Source organism: Melanerpes formicivorus, unplaced genomic scaffold (genome assembly GCF_026170545.1).
Source record: "Melanerpes formicivorus ecotype bairdi unplaced genomic scaffold, bMelFor1.0.p_v2 SCAF_207, whole genome shotgun sequence".
NCBI classification, from domain to species: domain Eukaryota; kingdom Metazoa; phylum Chordata; class Aves; order Piciformes; family Picidae; genus Melanerpes; species Melanerpes formicivorus.
Genome location: NW_027142559.1, coordinates 205230 through 224200, shown reverse-complemented (window position 1 = coordinate 224200; position 18971 = coordinate 205230). Strand labels below are relative to the sequence as shown.

At 43.7% G+C, this 18971-nt stretch overlaps 1 protein-coding gene across 1 annotated transcript in view; it reads left to right on the top strand.

The window, feature by feature from the left end:
* The window catches only part of SNX10 (sorting nexin 10), a 46439-nt gene extending 43645 nt beyond the window's left edge, over nt 1-2794 (top strand). The window contains exon 7 of the mRNA XM_068169647.1: nt 169-2794. Within this exon, the coding sequence (XP_068025748.1) occupies nt 169-247 (79 nt within the window). The 3' untranslated portion in view covers nt 248-2794. The remainder of the gene's footprint in view (nt 1-168) is intronic.
* Nucleotides 2795-18971: the final 16177 nt, after the last annotated feature.

The window sequence follows — 18971 nt, the reverse complement described above, 5'->3', positions numbered from 1 at the left end:
AAGTCCAAATTTCCTGTCTCTCTTTGTGACTGGAGATAATTAAAGTTCTCCTCTGTTACTCAGGCTTTGAGTGTGTTGTGAAAACCAATTTCCTCCCTTTTTTTTTTTTCCTTTTCTTTTTTTTTTCCCCCCCTTTCTCCCTTCCCCTCCCTTTTCCCTATTCTGCAGTTCATCCTCCGGGCTAGGACCTAGTGATGACAGCATTTCATGCAGATGTAAAGAAAACCCAGCTTCTGAAGAATCATGAAAAATCATTCCTGTATTGCTCTCTTAAGGGCGATGCAAAGCAGATTCTGCTCCGTTTTGCTGCTTACCACACCAACGCAGCTGGCTGGCAACGTCTACCTAAAAGATACATTATGGATACAACTTACGTGCCCTTCAAGAATGTTTTCCAAACAAACCTTGATACTGTTTCTGTGTCGCTTTGTTCTATGTGTTGATTCAGGTCTACATGCTACCCAGCAGCACGTTAAGGGGTTTTGTGACTATTAAAATCCCAGCATTGGGCAAGTTGCGCTCTGCTGACATACGGCCCTGAAAATATTTCCTTTAGGGAGTGCAGGCCTCGAATCTGGAAAGTAAAGATAACTTAATTCCTCATCTAAAAAGCTGGTGTATCATATCAAGCATATCCAAAACATCTTTTTGTAATTTGCATTGGAGAAGTTTCCTCTTCAGAAGTCATTTGACATTGGTGATGAAATTACAACCCCCCCACACCCCCCCCCCGCCAAGGTATTAACTTTTTAAAGTAGCTCAGCAACATCAGCAAAACATTTGTACGAACTATATGCTGCTGACAATTTGAGATATAAATATATCTTCCTCTGGTCTTCCTGTAGTGTTTATGGAAACCTTGGTTTTATCATGCCTCAAGAACTGGAGGCCAAAATTCTTCAGCGTGGCTGCTTGGAAGTTAGAAATATTAATAAAAATGACATCACTTCCAGGCTTGCTGGAGACGCAGGGAATTACAGAGAGCTGTTCCCAGTGAAAATTCTGGATGAGGTCCCTTCAAACTACTGGCTGATTTAATTTCTTTCCTTAATTTTTGACCTTGCAAGGGCCAGGATTTCACCCAACACGTTTGACTTGAGGCACTTCTATTTGAAGGCACGGGGAGGGATGTGTCAAGTTTAGCCGGGTAAATGGAGAGGTATCTCCCTCTCCGAGATGATGGTAATCGCATCGCTGTAACACGCTGTACGGACGTGGACCTCTCCATGCTTTGGGGAGTAAACAGGAACTGCTGATTCCACTGTGGCTGTAGTTAACACGTTGGAATATTGACTCTTTCACAAAGGAAAGGCAAGCTTAAACACAACTCCGTAACCACCACCACCACCACCACCACTTATTTTAATTAAACATCAGTTTTGCTCTTTATTGGTAGCAGCAGCTGCGTAGTGTCTTGTCCCAGACCCTGTCAAAGGAGTATGGTTCACTGTGTTGTTGTATTTATATTTGACATTTAACTGCTATTAAAAAGAGCTAGGGGGTCTGAGCACCGTAGGAAAGCTCCCATTAAATTCAGTGCTGTAGTTACAGGCCTAGAAATGAATATATAGAGAGCGATAGATAGATAGTTTATATATCTATATCTATATCTATCTTCATTTTGTTTATATATATCTATCTTCATTTTGTTTATATATATATATCTTCATTTTGTTTTTATATATATATATATATCTTCATTTTGCTTATATAATTCTTCATTTTGTATATAGATATAGATATAGATATAGATATAAACATTTAAAGAAATGAGGACTATTTTTAACAAACCTCTGGATCGTTTCAAAGAAGGAGCATTTTAAACCTGTGAATCCCAGAAACAATAGGTTATTAAATGGTCAGCTAATACAAGGTAGCACAGGCATGTGTGGGCATGCTTCTACCAAGCATCCAGCTGGGAATCTCTGTAACTTTAGAAAGGTGTTTTAATAGCCTGAGGATAACATCTCTTAGGTGTAACTACTTTAAGCCACTGTTATTTTGAGGAGGGTAGCACCTTTGTAAGATAAATACCCACAGTTTCTTTTTGCTTGGTCTTACTGAATTGCACCAGCTTCACCTTCTCAGCTTGTGTGTGGGGTTAGCAGTGAGGCTGTTTTCGTGTAAAAGTGGTAACATTTAATTAAAGCAACAAGTTACCACTTCAAGTAGCTTAAAAAAAATAAATGGCTGTTGTTGCCAGGCAAAGATTTTGATTATTTGACTTTAAAACAAAAAAATTAGTGTCCTTTTTTTTCTTGTTTGTTTTTATTTTTCCCCTTTATTTTGGTAAGATGGCACATTACAAGAAGGAAAAAAAAGGTAGCAGATTTATTTGAAAGGCAGAGGAAATGTAAACCCAAAAACTGGAATACAGTGTCAGAGAAAGATGTATTTTATTATTTAACACAAGGGCAGGGCAGCAGGTTTGGGGTTTTTTTTCGTTGTCTTAAAAGATTGAGTTGGACTCTTGAAGCACTTTACAGTTCTGGCCTACTAACCCATCCCCAGTATCTGATGAAAATGACAGAAATACATGGTTTGGAAATAATTTGTGGCTTCTTTTCTTTTTTCTTTTATCTTATTTTCTTTTTCCTTTTATTTTTCTCTTTTTTCTCCCCTTTCTTTTCTTTTTTTTTTTCTGTCTTTTTTTTTTCCTTTTCCTTTTATCTTTTTTTTCCTTCCTCTTTTATCTTTTTTATTTTCTTCTTTTTTATTTTCTTTTTACTTTCTTCTTTTTTATTTTCGTCTTTTTTACTTTCTTTTTTTGTCTTCTTTTTATTTTTTTTTCCTTTTTTATTTTTTATTTTCTTCTTTTTTATTTTATTTTTATTTTCTTCTTTTTTATTTTCTTCTTTATTTTCTTTTTTATTTTCTTCCTTTTTACTTTCTTCTTTTTTACTTTCTTCTTCTTTATTTTCTTCTTTTTTACTTCTTTTTTACTTTCTTCTTTTTTACTTCCTTTTTACTTTCTTCTTTTTTACTTTCTTCTTTATTTTCTTTTTTACTTTTTTCTTTTTTACTTTATTTTCTTTCTTTTCTTTTTTTCTTCTTTTTTTATTTTCCTCTTTTTATTTTCTTCTTTTTTACTTTTTTTTAATTTTCTTCTTTTTTATTTTCTTCTTTTTATTGTCTTATTTTTTATTTTCTTTTATTTTCTTCTTTTTTATTTTCTTCCTTTTTTATTTTCTTCTTTTTTATTTTCTTCTTTTTTATTTTCTTCTTTTTTATTTTCTTTTTCCTTTTTCTCTTCTTCTTTTTTTTTTTTTTTTTTTTCCCTCTTCCTTAAGGCTACAAACTTACCTGTATGCCAGGGAATGATTTACAAATAAAGACGGTTCTCCAATAAATATTTGTTTTCTACTAGCTCTATTGTTGTTATTTTTGGGGTTGGGTTTTTTTTTGATCACCATGTTGGAAAATTTCAAGTCTATGATAACAGAACTTTCTTTCCAGCTCTGACAGCAACTTGTTTATAAATATTTATCTTTTAAATGCTGTTGGTGTAGCTAGCATTACCGGAATCTCTCTTATTAAAGGTGAAGGAAAAGTATTCTGTACTCTCTAGCATGTCCAATATCAGCTGTATGTAACTGCATATAAATGCTTTAAGACACTTCTGGGTCATTTGGAACATTAAACATAACTGTTAGAAATGTCAATGTAAAATAAAATATTTTTAATGGCTGACTAATGATTTGGTGATTTTTTTCCCCCCCTCAACATTATCTCATTTATTTTGATCACTGGTATTTTTATTTCAATTTTTCAGTTTTGAATAATGCTAGTTTTTTTTTAAACAGGTTAATATCTACTTTATAACACTGTTGCTAATTTATATCTAGTTGCAGTGATTCTGCACTCAAAATGATTTATCTTTTGCTTAGAACTTTATATATATATCTATATCTATCTATATCTATCTATCTCTCTCTCTCTATATATATATCTTTAATGGTGATTTCTTAAAAGCTTTTAAGCATTTAAATAAAACAAGTAACTACTTTCTGTCTTCTGTTTAAATCTGCCAGTCAGGTTTCCTTTATTTCAGTACTGATACCCTGATCACTTTGTGACTTACCATGTGTAAATACTCTTCAACTCTTTTTGTAATGCGTGTGTATCTACATATTCACACACCCAGCTGCTTGGTTTGGAGTTTGTTCTTAACTGGTTTTGCAGAAAACATGAAGCGAAAGAACTCCAGTCCTGTGTGCTATCAAATTCTATGATGTGTAACTTAAGGAATATTGTGAACTCCCGTTTAAGCAACCTGTTACACTGCCACTGAAATACACTCTCAAGGAAAAAAAAAACACAAAAGACTCTTTTAGAATGAAAATTTTCATTGAAGTAGCGAGGTAATTTTATAAGCACTGAGAAAATTTACACTTTTAAACACCTCACTCTAACACTGCAAAATTCTGTGTCTTTTCCACACGTGATAGGCTGATTCCCCCCCCCCCCCCCGAGCAATATTTAAATTATATAGGTACACAGACTTGCTCTGTTATAAAATACAAGGCAGAGATGAAAGTCAGTGTGTTCAACCGTGAGGAGACTGAAACTGGCCCTGTCTCCCTGTAATTGCAGGATGAAGAGCCCTGCTAATGACCAGGGCATTTACATTTCCTCCCTGGCTTTTACACTGCTGCAAAAAAAACCATGTAAATTATTATTTCCAGTAGCGGGTTGATTCTTTTCACCGAACGCCTAAATGCTTTAGGAAAACCACAGTTATTCCCTTCTTCCTTGTTAAAAACCACTCTGCAGCATGTGGAATTGCTTCTCCGCCCTTCTGAAATAAACCCTACTTGGGAAATAAGTCACTTTTTGCCACACAGCAAAATTCCTCCTTTGGGCTTAAACCCTCGAGGTTTAATTTGCGAGGCACCCACGGCCCACGCGTGTGCGCGGGGCTGGCGAAGCTGTCACGGCCGGGCGAGGGAGCGGCACTGCTCTGCTCTGCTGCCGGGGCCAGAGGCTGGCTCGGGGAAGGACTTCTAAAGAGGGGATTTCAAACACAGAAAAGAGTCGGGGGGGGGGGGGGAAGCAGCATCCCAGGTCGCGCTCCCCGGGAGGCCGGAGCGCCGATCCCCTCCGCCGCCGCGCCCCGGCCCAACCCTTCTTTTCGCCCCGTCCGCTCTCGGCCCTGCTTGGAGGCCGCCGGCCGCGGAGCGGAGGGGGCCGGAGCCTTACCTGGGGCCGCCGTCCTCTCCGCTCCGCTCCGCCCCTCTCGCCCCCGCGGCGCGCGGCCGGGACAGCGGCGGTGCGCGCGAGCGCGTTCCCGCACGGGAGGAGGCGCGGGGTTGGGGGGGTGGCTGTCAGGGAGCGAAGCCACCCGGCCTTGATCCGGTAACTCCTGGCAACCGCAGCCCATGGCAACGGCGGGGGGCCGAGGGGAGGAGGGAGGGAGAGCGTGCGGCGGGAGGCGTGGGGGGGGAGCCCAACCGCCCACGCTCCTGCAGCGCCCCCTCCCTATCCCGGCGCCCCGCGGGGGCGGTGAAAAGACCAGCTCCTCGCCCCCCGCCTTCTCCGCCTTGTGCCCACCGCTGACCCGGGCTCCCTCCTACCGTGTCTCCCGCGCAGGCGGCGCCCCCGCCCCGCGCCCAGCTCCTCCCCGCCGGCCGCGCTCCTCTCTCCGTGCCGCCAGGGGGTGCTGTGTGGCAGCGAGAGGCGCGCTGCCGGGCGGGGCGCGGCGCAGGGGGGTGCGGTGCCCGTCGCTCTGACAGCTCGCAGCGTGTCCGCGGCCGTCCGCGGCTTTCCGCAGGGATGGGGAACGGATGTCGTCTGTCTCGGGTTTACTGCTCCGCGCCCGGAGCCCCTCCCGCTGCTGCGCAGCTCCGCGACCAGGCCAAACGGGGCGGCGTCCTTTGCCCTGGCGATGGTGCTCTGCCGAGACCCGGGGAGGCTGCGCCTTGCTCCCGGCAGGGAGCCCCTCCGCACCGGGCCCTAGGGCACGGCACTGCCGGGCTCCCCGGCTTCGAAACACCCATCTTATTTAAAATCTTTTTGTAATGCGTTTCATGCAAAAGCAGTTCGGGCCCCCGCGCAAAGCCAAGGCATGACACTCGCCAGCCCCCACGGCAGACAGGCTGCGCTTAAACGGAGGCCTTTCTGCGGAACAACAGGAGCCAAAAGGCCTTGTGTCACCCAGTTATGTAAGACACAATCTCGCCTCAAAACGCACAATGAATCGGGAAGGATTTATGTAATTAATTGACCAGTCTTAACCTGTTATCGTGATGTAAGGAATTTGGAACTCATTAATTTGGTCCCTGACAGATTTCATATTAGAGCTGGCAAATATGGATTGAGCCTCTTATTCTTGTAGCAGCTGGAATTTCCATGACAGTGAGGATTAGTGAAGAAGACCTATTGCCTGAGTCAAACTGCCTCTTTTGTAATCAGCATCCCTGCTCTGCATTAAAGGGGTAATGGGAAAGGGGGGGGAAGACCAAAAAGAAAGGGAAAAAGATAGAAATAAGAGAGATCCATTCATGTATGGAGCAGAGCAGGGAAGAGAGAGGAAAGATGTAACTGAGAGAGCAGAAGCACCAGAGTGGGAGAGCAGAAGCACCAGAGTGGGGCTTTGCCAGCCCCAGCCCTGTGGCAATGAAAGCACTGCAGAGGCAGCTATGGCATGGTAGAAAAGGAAGGTGTCCAAAGGACAGGTCTGCAGCATCAGTGTGAGGCTTGTTGCCTCTCAACCAGACCTTCAGGTCATGCTTCTTGACAGACACTGAGCATGTGGGGCTGTGGCACTGGATGTTCTGGGAGTGGGCTTTCAGCTGCCAAGGGCAGGAGTGATTTAGGAATTGAGAAGTTTGGGTCGTGATCTTGGGTAAGTGGGAGGTACCTGTCTTCCATCTTGGAATGTGATGCCCTCTCTTCTGGGGAAAAGGATGCTCAGAGTAGGTAAGGACCAGGTCTGGGGACAAGGACAAGCCTCCATGCAGCCATGGCAAGGACAGCTCTGTGCACAAAATGCCTCAACTTACAAGACAAGAGTTAATAAACTTTTGTCTGCTCATTCACGACAACCTTTCGGGGTGGTTTTTCACTGCATCTGGCTGGGGAGGACCCTCATCCAATTATCATTTTTAGGCATTGATGTAATAGTAATAACATTGAGTGCAGACTGTATGGAAACAGTCTAGGAACCTTTATTTTCTCTCCTGGCAACCTGTTAATAACTGCCCTGGTAGTGAATGCAGTTAGAAATTGCTTTAAAAGGTTTCCATGAGGCATCATCATATTTCTCCCTGCAAAGTGTTTACCTACCTGTGTGACAAATACCATGCAAAGATGGAGGGATTTTTTTTCCATTTCCCATTATTTCTTTGCTTTATGCTTTTTAGCTGAACATTTCTCTTCCATAATGGCTTAATCCACTGTTTGCTTCTGCAGGTCTTATCTATACAACAACCGGGAGAAGGAAAATACATAAACCAGCAGCACTGATAGTAAAACCACAATTGTTTGTGAAGAATGTAATGGTCAGTGCCAATTAAAAGTAAACTGCAGTAAATAAGGCCTGTGTGGCTCAAATTCTGTGGACAACTTTGTCTGTATGCATATTGGCCTTTTCTCTCATCATTGTGCCAGGGTGATCACCAAAACATGAGCATTCGGTCCTAATTTTGGGAATCTCCATAAGCGTGAACCCTCGGTCCTAGGTGATCCTGCTTTTGGTAGGGGGGTTGGACTCCATGATCTCTGGAGGTCCCTTCCAGCCCCTAGCATTCTGTAGTTCTGTGACTCTGTGCTGGAGACCTGCCCTTACCAAATTGCAAACTTCTTGGAGAAGGGCTACCATGTCTTCCTAGGGGCGGGGCTAGATCTAGCTCTGTGTTAGCTTTTACACTACTCTTGTGGTTGCCAGCTAATAATCTGGATCATAGTTTTCATCTCCTTGATTTAACACAAAACAAAACAAAATCCCAACCCAGACCAATAGGTTGTAATTTTATGTTTCTCCTTCAGAGAATGCCTTTTGTCTTACTGTCTCCTGGCAAATTAAGAAGTCTTTGCATATGTCAGCTAACTCAGATTTCCCCCAAAGGTAGGGAATAATTTATCTTTTATGGTGGCACACAGACCCAACTCAACCACTGTGTCACTTGAGTCTGTCTTTGGGGCTCTTTTTTAATGATCAGGAGTGGCAAACCTCTTAGGTACTACTGGAGCCATAGGTTTTGCTCAGATGTTCCTCTTGTTACAATCTTGATCAAGCACAGCTAACGTCCGTGTTCAATGTGCCAGCATGTGCCTAAGATTAGAATTACCGTAACCAACAAAATGAAACATTTTTCAGTGTAAATGGGTATTGTAATTACAGGCATTTGCAGTTTCTCTGATTTGTTCCCATGGATACATTTGAAATACACCTGAGTGGTCGAAATGTTCTGTGACACCAATGGTTTCGGTGCTCACAAATTTGAAGTTAGCATTTAGCACAAGGATTTACTAGTTGGGCTTGGGTTTTGCCTATAGGTAAGGAAAGAGTCGTCAGCTGAGATGGGCATTTTACCAGATTCTTAACACTATTTTTATTCTTTGATGGTTAATCACAAATCAAAGCACAAACACCATACAGAAAACAAAACACAGGAAAACCTCAGAGTTAAACCTTCTAAGCAAAAATGTCTTTGCTGATGGGCATTTTACCAGATCCTTACACTATTCTTTGATGGTTAATCACAAACCAAATCATAAACCAAACCACAAACATGATACAGAAAACAAAACACAGGAAAGCCTCAGAGTTAAACCTTCTAAGCAAAAATTGTCTTGTCTGCAGGTATTTTGTAACATAACAATGCTGAAGACCTCTGTTGATTTATGTATCATAATATCATAGTATCAGTCAGGGTTGGAAGGGACCACAAGGATCATCTAGTTCCAACCCCCCTGCCATGGGCAGGGACACCTCACACTACATCAGGCTGGCCAGAGCCTCATCCAGCCTGGGCTTAAACACCCCCAGGGATGGAGCCTCAACCACCTCCCTGGACAACACATTCCAGGGCTTCACCACTCTCATGATGAAGAACTTCCTTCTCATATCCAGCCTGAATCTCCCCACCTCCAGCTTCATTCCATTCCCCCTAGTCCTATCACTACCTGAGATCCTGAGAAGTCCCTCCCCAGACTTCCTGTAGGCCCCCTTCAGATATTGGAAGGCCACAATAAGGTCACCTCAGAGCCTTCTTTTCTCCAGACTGAACAGCCCCAACTCCTTCAGTCTGTCCTCATAGGAGAGGTGCTCCAGCCCTCTGATCATCCTCATGGCCCTTCTCATGACATGTTCCAGCACCTCCATATCCCTCTTGTAATAGGGGCTATGTTAAAATACTAGATGCAAATTTCAGACTAGAAATGGTTAAGAAATATGAAACCCTGACTCAATGAAAGTAGATGGAAAAAACAACTTTGTGCTGCTCACATGAAGGTGGAAAAAAAAAGTCTCTCTTATGAATGGCACTTAGATTAAAAATACTGCATTCTTAATCGAGCCCATAGGTGGCCTTTTGGAATGTGCTGTAGTTAATTTTCCCCCTGCCAACAGAAAAAAAAAGTCTGCTTTGAAGTAGAGAACATTTTCAAACAGTAATTTTCAAACACAGTCAAAATGTACTTTTGTTTCTGAAAGGCAAGTGGTAGTAGATGGATTTCTGGATCTATTTCCTAGCATTCTAGGAGTTTTTCAATGGATGTATGTTGATGTTAAGTCTTGAGACTTCCATTTGTAATTGTAACAATCAACAGCAATATCAATAAGATGGGCAACAAAGTCTTCTTCATGTTTGTGCTCGCCAAATGCCATGTGTTTCCAGTTTCTAAGACCTCTCTTAGGTTCTCATTTCATGTTATTTACACAGGCAATTAAGTTTTAAAAGAACAGTGTTTCCTTGTGCTTCAGAAAAGGAGCACATGTCATTTGTCAGAAGTCACACCTCTGAGCCGAGTAGCAGGGATCTTGATTCTCTTTTATTCCCTCGATAATCAACACATTCTTGGAGCGGTTTCTGCAAGGAGAAGACAGCCAGCAGCCATAGGCAGCTGAGCTCTCGTAAAAGCTTGGGTCAGACAAATATGTTGAACACTTAAAAACAGAGCCCTAAGTTGTTCAGAACATCCCTCACTTGGGCTGGGACTCCCTGAAAGATGTTGAGTTGCACCCCATGCATGTCCAGAGAAGGGCAACAAAGCTGGTGAAAGGTTTGGAGCACAAGCCCTATGAGGAGAGGCTGAGGGAGCTGGGGTTGCTTAGCCTGGAGAGGAGGAGGCTCAGGGGAGACCTTATTGCTGTCTACAACTACCTGAAGGGAGGTTGTAGCCAAGTCCAGGGTACCTGTGTTCCCACTTGCATCTGCACACCATTTTTTCCTTCATCTGTTTGTCTGAGGACTCTGTGCATTGCATTAAGAGGCTGAGGTACCTAAGGTATGGGGAGAGTTATTCTCAAGGACTAATGTTAGCCAAGTAAGGCTGGTGCCTAACTAAATTTTAGTTGTTTTGACTCACCCACTGAAGGAGCCCATCCTTCCCCTGACATGTGAGAGCTTTGAGAGACCCAATCCTAAGACAGCACAGTAACCCTGTGAATGTCCACCTTGGGACAGTAGAACTTGGCCCCAGTACATAACTTTTTTGGAAGACTAACCTGCAATAGGCTGGCAAAAGGTGCTGTTTGTATGAACCTTCTCTTTTGTTACTAGTACCCATCCCGTAAAAGACCCACAGCTCTTGCTACCTCTGATGATCTAAGACACGGAGAGGAAGCAGGATATCATTGTCTATCCATCAAAATGCTGCCACTTCCTCACAAGAAGAAGTAATCCTTAAAGCAAGGTTGGCTCCTGAATGGTTTGACTTTTGCTGGGAAGTCAAAGCTGGCCCTTGGCACCAGAGTCAGCATATCACTGGCTGGATATAGGAAGTTAATAATTTGCCTATGTTTTTGATAGAGCTTTCCTGTCTGGATCCTCAAAGTGTTTTGTGCTGAGGAGTTAATTCAGCCTTAAAATAAACAGGATCTAGTGTTTTACAGCTGAGGAAACTGAGGAACAGTGAAGCGATGCACAGGGATATATGCAACTTCTTTTGCAGATAAAGGGAGGAACAAGGATCCCCCAACTTGCTCCTGGGCTCCACTGTTTTACCTGCTGAGAAGGACAGAGTGCCATGCTCCTTACAAAAATAATTTCCCAGCTATCAGCACAAAGTGTTCCTAAGATGTAGCAAAAGGACCCCAGATTTTGATGTTTGAGTTGAAACACCTGAAAGGGATTTGCTTTTTTTTTCCCCCAAGCACCGCGCCCTCTGTCATTTGGAAACCAAACTCCTCCTGGCATCTGTTGCCTCTGAAAATTTTGGGCTACTGATCCTTGGGGTTGCAGCATTCAGAACAGAGATTTATGTCTGTTTTGGAGAAAGATGGCTTCTCACCCCCCTGGCTAATTAAAAACAGGAGGTGAGAAGAAGAGAGAGGCAGTTAAGGTACCTTGTTTAGATTGGTTAAATAAGCAGCACTAAGATTTCTCTGAGGGACACTTGCAGAAGTGCTGCAGTCTTGCTGCTATCATATGGTGTTATCATTGGAAATGGACTGAAGGAAGCAGGGCTGATGTTGACTAATTACTGTAGGAAAGCTTGATTTTGGCTGGATCTTTCAGTCTTCACTCATCCATCCATGACTACTTATTCAAATAATTTGGGATGGCCAGCATGAGTGAAGGCTGTTTGTGTGAATGAGCACTGCCACTCTGGGCTGTCAACTTCCTTGTACCAAAGTTGTGTTTCCTCCCAGTATCTTAAGGGGTCCTACAAGAAAGCTGGTGAGGGACTTTTTAGGGTGTCAGGACGAGGGGGAATGGACCAAAAGTAGAAAGGGGTAGATTCAGATTGGATGTTAAGAAGAAATTCTTCCCCGTGAGGGTGGTGAGGTCCTGCAACAGGTTGCCCAGGGAGGTGGTACAAGCCTCATCCCCGGAGGTTTTTAAGGCCAGGCTGGATGTGGCTCTGAGCAACCTGAACTAGTGTGAAGTATGCCTGCCCGTGGCAGGGGGGTTGGAACTGGATGATCCTTGAGGTCCCTTCCAACCCTAACAATTCTATGATTCTATGATTCCAGCAGCCCTCCTCACACCATGTGAATGTATTTTGCCAGTGGGGTGTGTGACCTGGTCTTCCATACTACCATAAAAACTAGTCTCAAAAACTGACTTCAAATACAGCCGGTATAGGTAAATAGAATTTTCTAGATTGCAACAACCCAGTTAATTAAAGCCAAGCAGAATCTTTAAGGTTAATATTTTGCTGTCTGATGATGTCCTTTTCTGGGAGTGGTGACTAAGACATTCCACCAGAAGGGTCTGTGAGTTTGTGCTGGATTCTGTGTTGTTTGTACAAAGTGATGATGACTTGTGAGCTAGAGGTACACTGTGCCAAGGACAGAGCATCATGATGTGTCCGGAGCTTTACTGCTCCTTCCCTCCCACCTTGTTTCTTGCTAATCACAAGGGCTTCCTACAACACATTTATCAGCCCAGGCCACTGCCTGTAAATAAGAGAGCTCTTGTTCTTTCCAAAGGCCAGGCATACAATGTTATCTTTCCGCTTTCCCACAGAAGAGAGCCGTTAGGAAATTCCTTGGTTTAGTTTGTCCCTCTTTGTTCCTGGATGATGTTGGAACCATCGTAAAAGGAAGAGGCTTATGTTTCCTTCAGAAGATGGCAAACCTCCTGAAATGTCTTTGAAGGCACACCCTAATTCCCATGTAGGAATAGTTCAGGAAGGAGACTTCAAAGATTTGGCATTATAAAGTGAAATGCAGTTCCTAGGGAAGGATACTCTGGCAGTTCTTAGTTTCTCTGCCTGCACCAGCAGGGAGGGCAAGGAGGAGCCCCTGACTCAAGCTCTCCTGATACAACTAAAGGAGGATGCATTAGCTGTGGGTGGTGCCAAGGATGTCACCAGCAGGAGGTTCTCCTCTTGATCATTCCCTGTTTGTGGAATTCTGATGTGGTTTTGCCCTGCCCAGCTTTCCCCTTGGGAAATAGAAATAGAAATGGGTAGATTCAGATTGGATGTTAGGAAGAAGTTCTTCACCATGAGGGTGGTGAAACACTAGAACAGGTTGCCCAGGGAGGTGGTGGAAGCCCCATCTCTGGAGGTTTTTAAGGCCATGCTGGATGTGTCTGTGAGCAACCTGATGTAGTGTGAGGTGTCGCTGCCCATGGCTGGGGGGGTGGAACTAGATGATCCTTGAGGTCCCTTCCATCCCTAACAATTGTATGATTCTATGAAATGGTGCTTTTGAGCCTTCTGAAACACCTGTCAAATTCTGCCACTTGACTACGTGATGCTTTGTAGCTCCCCTGATAGGTCTGAGGAGCTCAAGCTCTCACCTCACTTAGGCAAGTATTAATGCTGTGCACATCCAGAAATTCTGCAGACAGATAAAGGCTTTTACTTTTTGTGAGTCACAGATTAACAGCCAAACCATCCTCACTTACAGAGTCATCCCCCAGGGTCAGAAGAACCATTTGTGTTAGTTAGAGAGGCGAGACCTCCTGAGGTGCACCAAAATGATCCTGAGATAAAATTGCTCTGCTCTTCCCGGGAGGGCCTGCAGCATCGCACAGGGTCAGCTGCATAAATTGTATGTTCTTCAGGGCAAGGACCTTGCCCTCTGATTTGTCTGGGAAGCACAAGTTTGGTGCTCTGAACTGCAAATAATAAATAATGGCTCGGGCTGCTGGCTGGGCTTAGGATTGCAACTCGATTCTCCCTCCTGATTCATTTCTTCTTCTGAGATGCCAGCAGTGCAGTTTTGCTGGAGTATGTCAACTCTGGTGTTAGCCCCCTGCTCTTCCCTGGCTCACGATAAGGCAACTGTCATCTCCTGTCTACAACATACTTTACAGCACTGAGGAAGAATATTAATAAGATTTCCAAAGGGCTTTCTGCCACTTTTGGTGGAAAGGTTTCCTACAAAGGATGCACAGCAAAACTCCCAGGAGGCAGACAGAGAAAATCCTGCCACAGAGAAGAGCTGGTGTTGTCCTGTTTCATTGTCTCTGTGTCACCACAACACCCCTGTGACTCTGACACACTGCTCTGTGCTGCTCTAGCTTGTGCTGCTCAATGTAATTTCCTTGGTTGAACATCTTTATTCCAGATTTGTAACAAGGTATTAACCAGTTTCCCTATGCCTAGCTGTTAGCTGTTTGCAGTTTAAGGAACAGTCTACTTCCTCTAAGGCCAGCTGTACTTTTGATTTTCCCATTTGTTTTTGCATCTCCTCACATTTTAAAAAGGCCATCCTATGTGTTGTATTGCTATCCAGATTTAGGGCTCCTGCATGCGACAAGGAAACCAGAAATCCACTTGTCAGTGAGTAACTAACACATTTAGCCCAGCAGCCAAGAAAAGAAGGTAGACCTCTCCTATGAGGACAGACTGAGAGAGTTCGGGCTTTACAATCTGGAGAGGAGAAGGCCCTGAGGAGATCTTATTGTGGCCTTCCAGTATCGGAATGGGGGGCTACAAGAAAGCTGGGGAGGGACTTTTTAGGGTGCCAGGTAATGATAGGACTAGGGGGAATGGAACAAAAATAGAAATGGGTAAATTCAGATTGGATGCTAAGAAGTTCTTCCCCATGAGGGTGGTGAGACACTGGAAGAGGTTGCCCAGGGACATGCCTCATCCCCGGAGGTTTTTAGGCCAGGCTGGATGTGGCTCTGAGCAAGCTGATGTAGTGTGAGGTGTCCCTGCCCATGGCAGGGGGGTTGGAACTGAATGACCATTGAAGTCCCTTCCAACCCTGGCAATTCTATGATTTGGTGTAGAGAATCCCTAAGTTTAGTGACGAGGCTTGCAGTTCGCTCGGTATGTTTCTCCTGGGTGACCTGGCAGAGAGTTGGTGGTACTACAAAATTACTATGAGTGCCCTTTAAAAAGCAGTGAGCACCCCTCCTGTGGTTTCTTAGCCATCACTGCCATTGAAACTAAGCCCTGGCCACCCCTGCTCTCTTCCAGCAGGGCAGTCTGTGCTCCCACTGTCCTTTGCCTAGACCAGACCCTTCCTCTCTGTAAGTGGGTCCAGTGGGGCATGAATCTGCCAGAAGCACCTTGTCTGGGATGTGTCTGGCACCAGTGGTTGGGAGACAGACTGTCTTTTCTAGGTCTGCTCCTGAGGATGCACCTTAAATGTGATCTGGGCATCCTCAGTAGGTCTGTGGACACAAACAGGGCTGCTTTCTAAATGAAAAGGTTAAGTGCATGGGAAGAAGGCTTTTAAAGCAGAAGAACCCATAACGCTAATTGTCAAAGAGCTCCCTTTAGATGTTAGGCAACTTCCAGCCAACCCAGCAGCTGCCTTTGCAAATCTTGACCTTAGTTATATTTATCTTCTTTGGGTTTGAGGAGACAAATCTTAAATTCAATTCAGAGTCTGTGAGTGGGTGCTGTATTTGCAAGTGCATGCTCATCAAGCCACTGCAGGGTTGACCAACAGATTGCCCTACCTTTTATTGCTCATTCAAGCATCATGTATAAATTTGTGTAGTTGAATAAGTGTAATACTTCAGAAAGTTTGACCAGTGTATGAATCATAGAACCAATAAAGTTGGAAAAGACCTCAAAGATCATCAAGTCCAACCTGTCATATGAATTGTATCTTCTAGACATAACTTTTAAGGTGGAGCCGTGATAATGCATGGTGTATTCAAATACTAAACCTCTACCTCCCATGTAAGGCATAGTGAACTTTTGTTTCATTTTGGTTTGAGATTGAAACAAGGAAGCTGATGTGCATGAATTGACCTACTCTGAATCTTTGTCATCTTAGACAGCCCTGCTTATTGCCAGCTCATTTCACAGAGATCTATTTCAAATCAACTCATAAATTATTAATATTACACGTGTAGGTCAGAGAGACACTACCCCTGACAATCACACCCTAATATTCTCTCTTTAGCATCAGGAATTAAGAAGGGAGGTGTGAATAATCAATATTCAACAACTAAGGTGCATCTCATACAGATATGGTATATGCACTTGGAGGGGGGAAAAAAATGTGTAACAAAATCACAGATCTTTGCAAAACCTGTCAGGCTGACATTAATCTTGCATGATGAATAATGTGGCCATCTATGAATTTTTAACACCTTTAAAATGATAAAATTGTGAGATGTGATATCCAAAAGTAAATTTGTTCCAATTGGAGAATATTTTTGCTCAAATGGAGAGATTGAATAACGTGTACAAGAATATTTAAACATCAATTTGACTTGCACAGCAGGCGAGACAGTTTGGGCAGGTTTGTGACTGGGAGCAGCTTTCCGTCACAAATAATTCGCCTGAAGATTTAATTACAACTCAAAGCTTCAGGAGTAGCTCTTCTGAGAAGAGACACAGCTCTAGAGGCTCTGAGTGGCCCGTTGGGCTGGTAGGCAGCTCTTGGCCTCAGCCACCGCCGGCACAGGAGGGGCCACACAGACCTGGCAGCCACCTAGGCTAGAGGGGGTTGCCTTGCCTGGTTCCTGACGTGCAACGCTCTCTACAGAAAACCCTACTAAAGCCAGAGGAGGATGCTCGCAGAGAGGATGTAACACAGCGGCAGAAAGGGGCCCGAGCAGAATTCACCTCTTACTCACAGCAGAGTTCAACCCTGGAGGTGCCGTGTATGCAGTGCATGCAGTGCCAGCACTCACCAGCAGGCAGGATCAGCCCCTTGCTCAGCTGACAGTGCTCGCTGGAAGAGAGCAAGTGTGGGACTTTAGGCTGGAAAAAAACAGGAATCAATAATGTATAGGAAATAATGGGATGGCTGCTGCCCTACCTGAAGTCAGTAGGAATTTGTTCTTGGCATTCATGGGGACAGGATCAGACTTTCTATTTGAAGTCACCTCCCTCTGAGATTGCCTGACAAACACGAAACCCAAATGTTTCATTTAGAAACTGTCAAAAAGGAATGACTAACCTTTTGTACTTATTAAAATCGTGGTATGCTTTCCTGTAAAGGGGCTGGAGAGCAGAGGGACATTTTCATTTCCCCTCTATGCAAAACAAAAATGACACTCAAAGAACTTTACCTGGTGGGGTTTGGGGTTGGGTTTTTTTTTTTAAACCCTCGTAAAGAACTGCATTTTATTCTGGTTTTATTGAACAGAAAATAAAATGTGTTTGTTTCCCCAGATTTGGGGGGAATTAACATGTAGCTGATAGTTAATATTTGATCCTTCTTTAATTATTTATGGTATCAAGGAATGAATCTGTCAAGTAAATAATGAAATGCGTACATGCAGCATATGTAATTAGGTTAGGTGCATAAATCCAAAGTGTTCACTTTATGGTCGTCAGTGCAAAATTTATTAATAATGAGAAATGCTAAGTGAAGAAAATCCCTAGCAGTCTACTCATTAGTGTAGGTTAGAGCAGTTGCTGAAAAGGAGAGTTATCCTTCCCCCTTACTGTACTTCATCATTTAAGAACGTTAGTAAATCTCCATACATTTCCCTCATCTCTGCTTTAAATCTGTAGTAAGAGCAGGCTTTAGGTTGTGCTAAGGTGTGCTTAGACTGCTATCAAAGTAGAGGTTTTCTTCAGCTTCGAGTAGTTTGATGCCAGTGTTATACCTCTGTCTTGTTTTCCATAGGATGCAGGAGTTCCTATGGATTCATAGATTCACAGAGTGGTTTAGGTTGGAAGAGACCTTAAAGATCATCTAGTTCCAACACCCCTGCCATAGGCAGGGATACCGTCCACTAGACCAGGTTGCTCCAGACCTCATCCAACCTGGCCCTGAACATCTCCAGGGAGGGGGGCATTCATGACCTCCCTGGACAACCTGTTCCAGTGTCTCACCACTCTCACTGCAAAGAATTTCTTCCTCATATATCTAGTTGAAATCTACCGTCCCCCGGCTTAAATCCATTTCCTCTCATCCTATCACTGCAAGTCCTTGTAAAAAGTTCCTTCCCAACTTTCAGTTACTGGAAGGCTGCTATGAAGTCTCCCTGGAGCCTTCTTTTCTCCAGGCTGAACAGCCCCAACTCTCTCAGTCTATCCCCACAGAGGAGGTGCTCCAGCCCTCTGATCATCTTTGCGGCCCTCCTCCAGACCTGCTGCAGATCTAAAAGGGAAGAAGTGCACTGTGTTTATCTCCTGGTAGTTTAGAGCTGAAGGTGATGGATGAATGCTTGTACACAAGAGAAAGTGTGCCTGGACATTTGTCAAGAGGATAGGACATAGCCAATACACAATGGTGGGTGTCAGGGTGTGTGTTCTCTTGTGTTGGGTGCCATCTCCTGTGCTAGAGTAGATCATACATCCACAGTCTTCACATGTTTGTCTTCCTGTAACATCCATGTAGCATAAAAGCTCATTATTTAGAGGTCCAAGTTAGTAGCCAAGTGTAGCAATCATGATAACATCTATTTTGAGTGGTGCATCAGGGTATTTCTTGGGTCATGCATGAACTGAAGAGTCCATACAATCACAGACCTTAATGTCCTGCCATGGGTGGGTGACCTGAGCAAGGAGATGCATGGCTGTGTCTGCACCCAGGAGTGTACGAGCAAAACTAATTGACTTTAACAGCAAAGCTATGGCCCATGTCACTCTCAGTACTCCTTCACCTCAGGGTGTCATCAAGTTGTTTCCGGTTTTTGCATGTGAAGGAAAAAGTGTTTCTAGCTAATAAGAAAACACAACAAAATTAATCTGTGAGTTTATGCCTCTTGGGGTCTGACAAAAATGTGTACGAGAGATGAAACACCTGTTTGAGACAAAGAACTGTTACTGTGGGACTGCAAAGAACATTTCACCATCCCAAGAGGTATTCTTCAGAGTTCCCTCCCCGAAAGAAGATTTGATTGCTAAATCTATATTTAAAACAATATTTCAGTATAATTTTGAAGCTCATCATTAGCACGAGCACTTCATGGGCTAATTCCCCC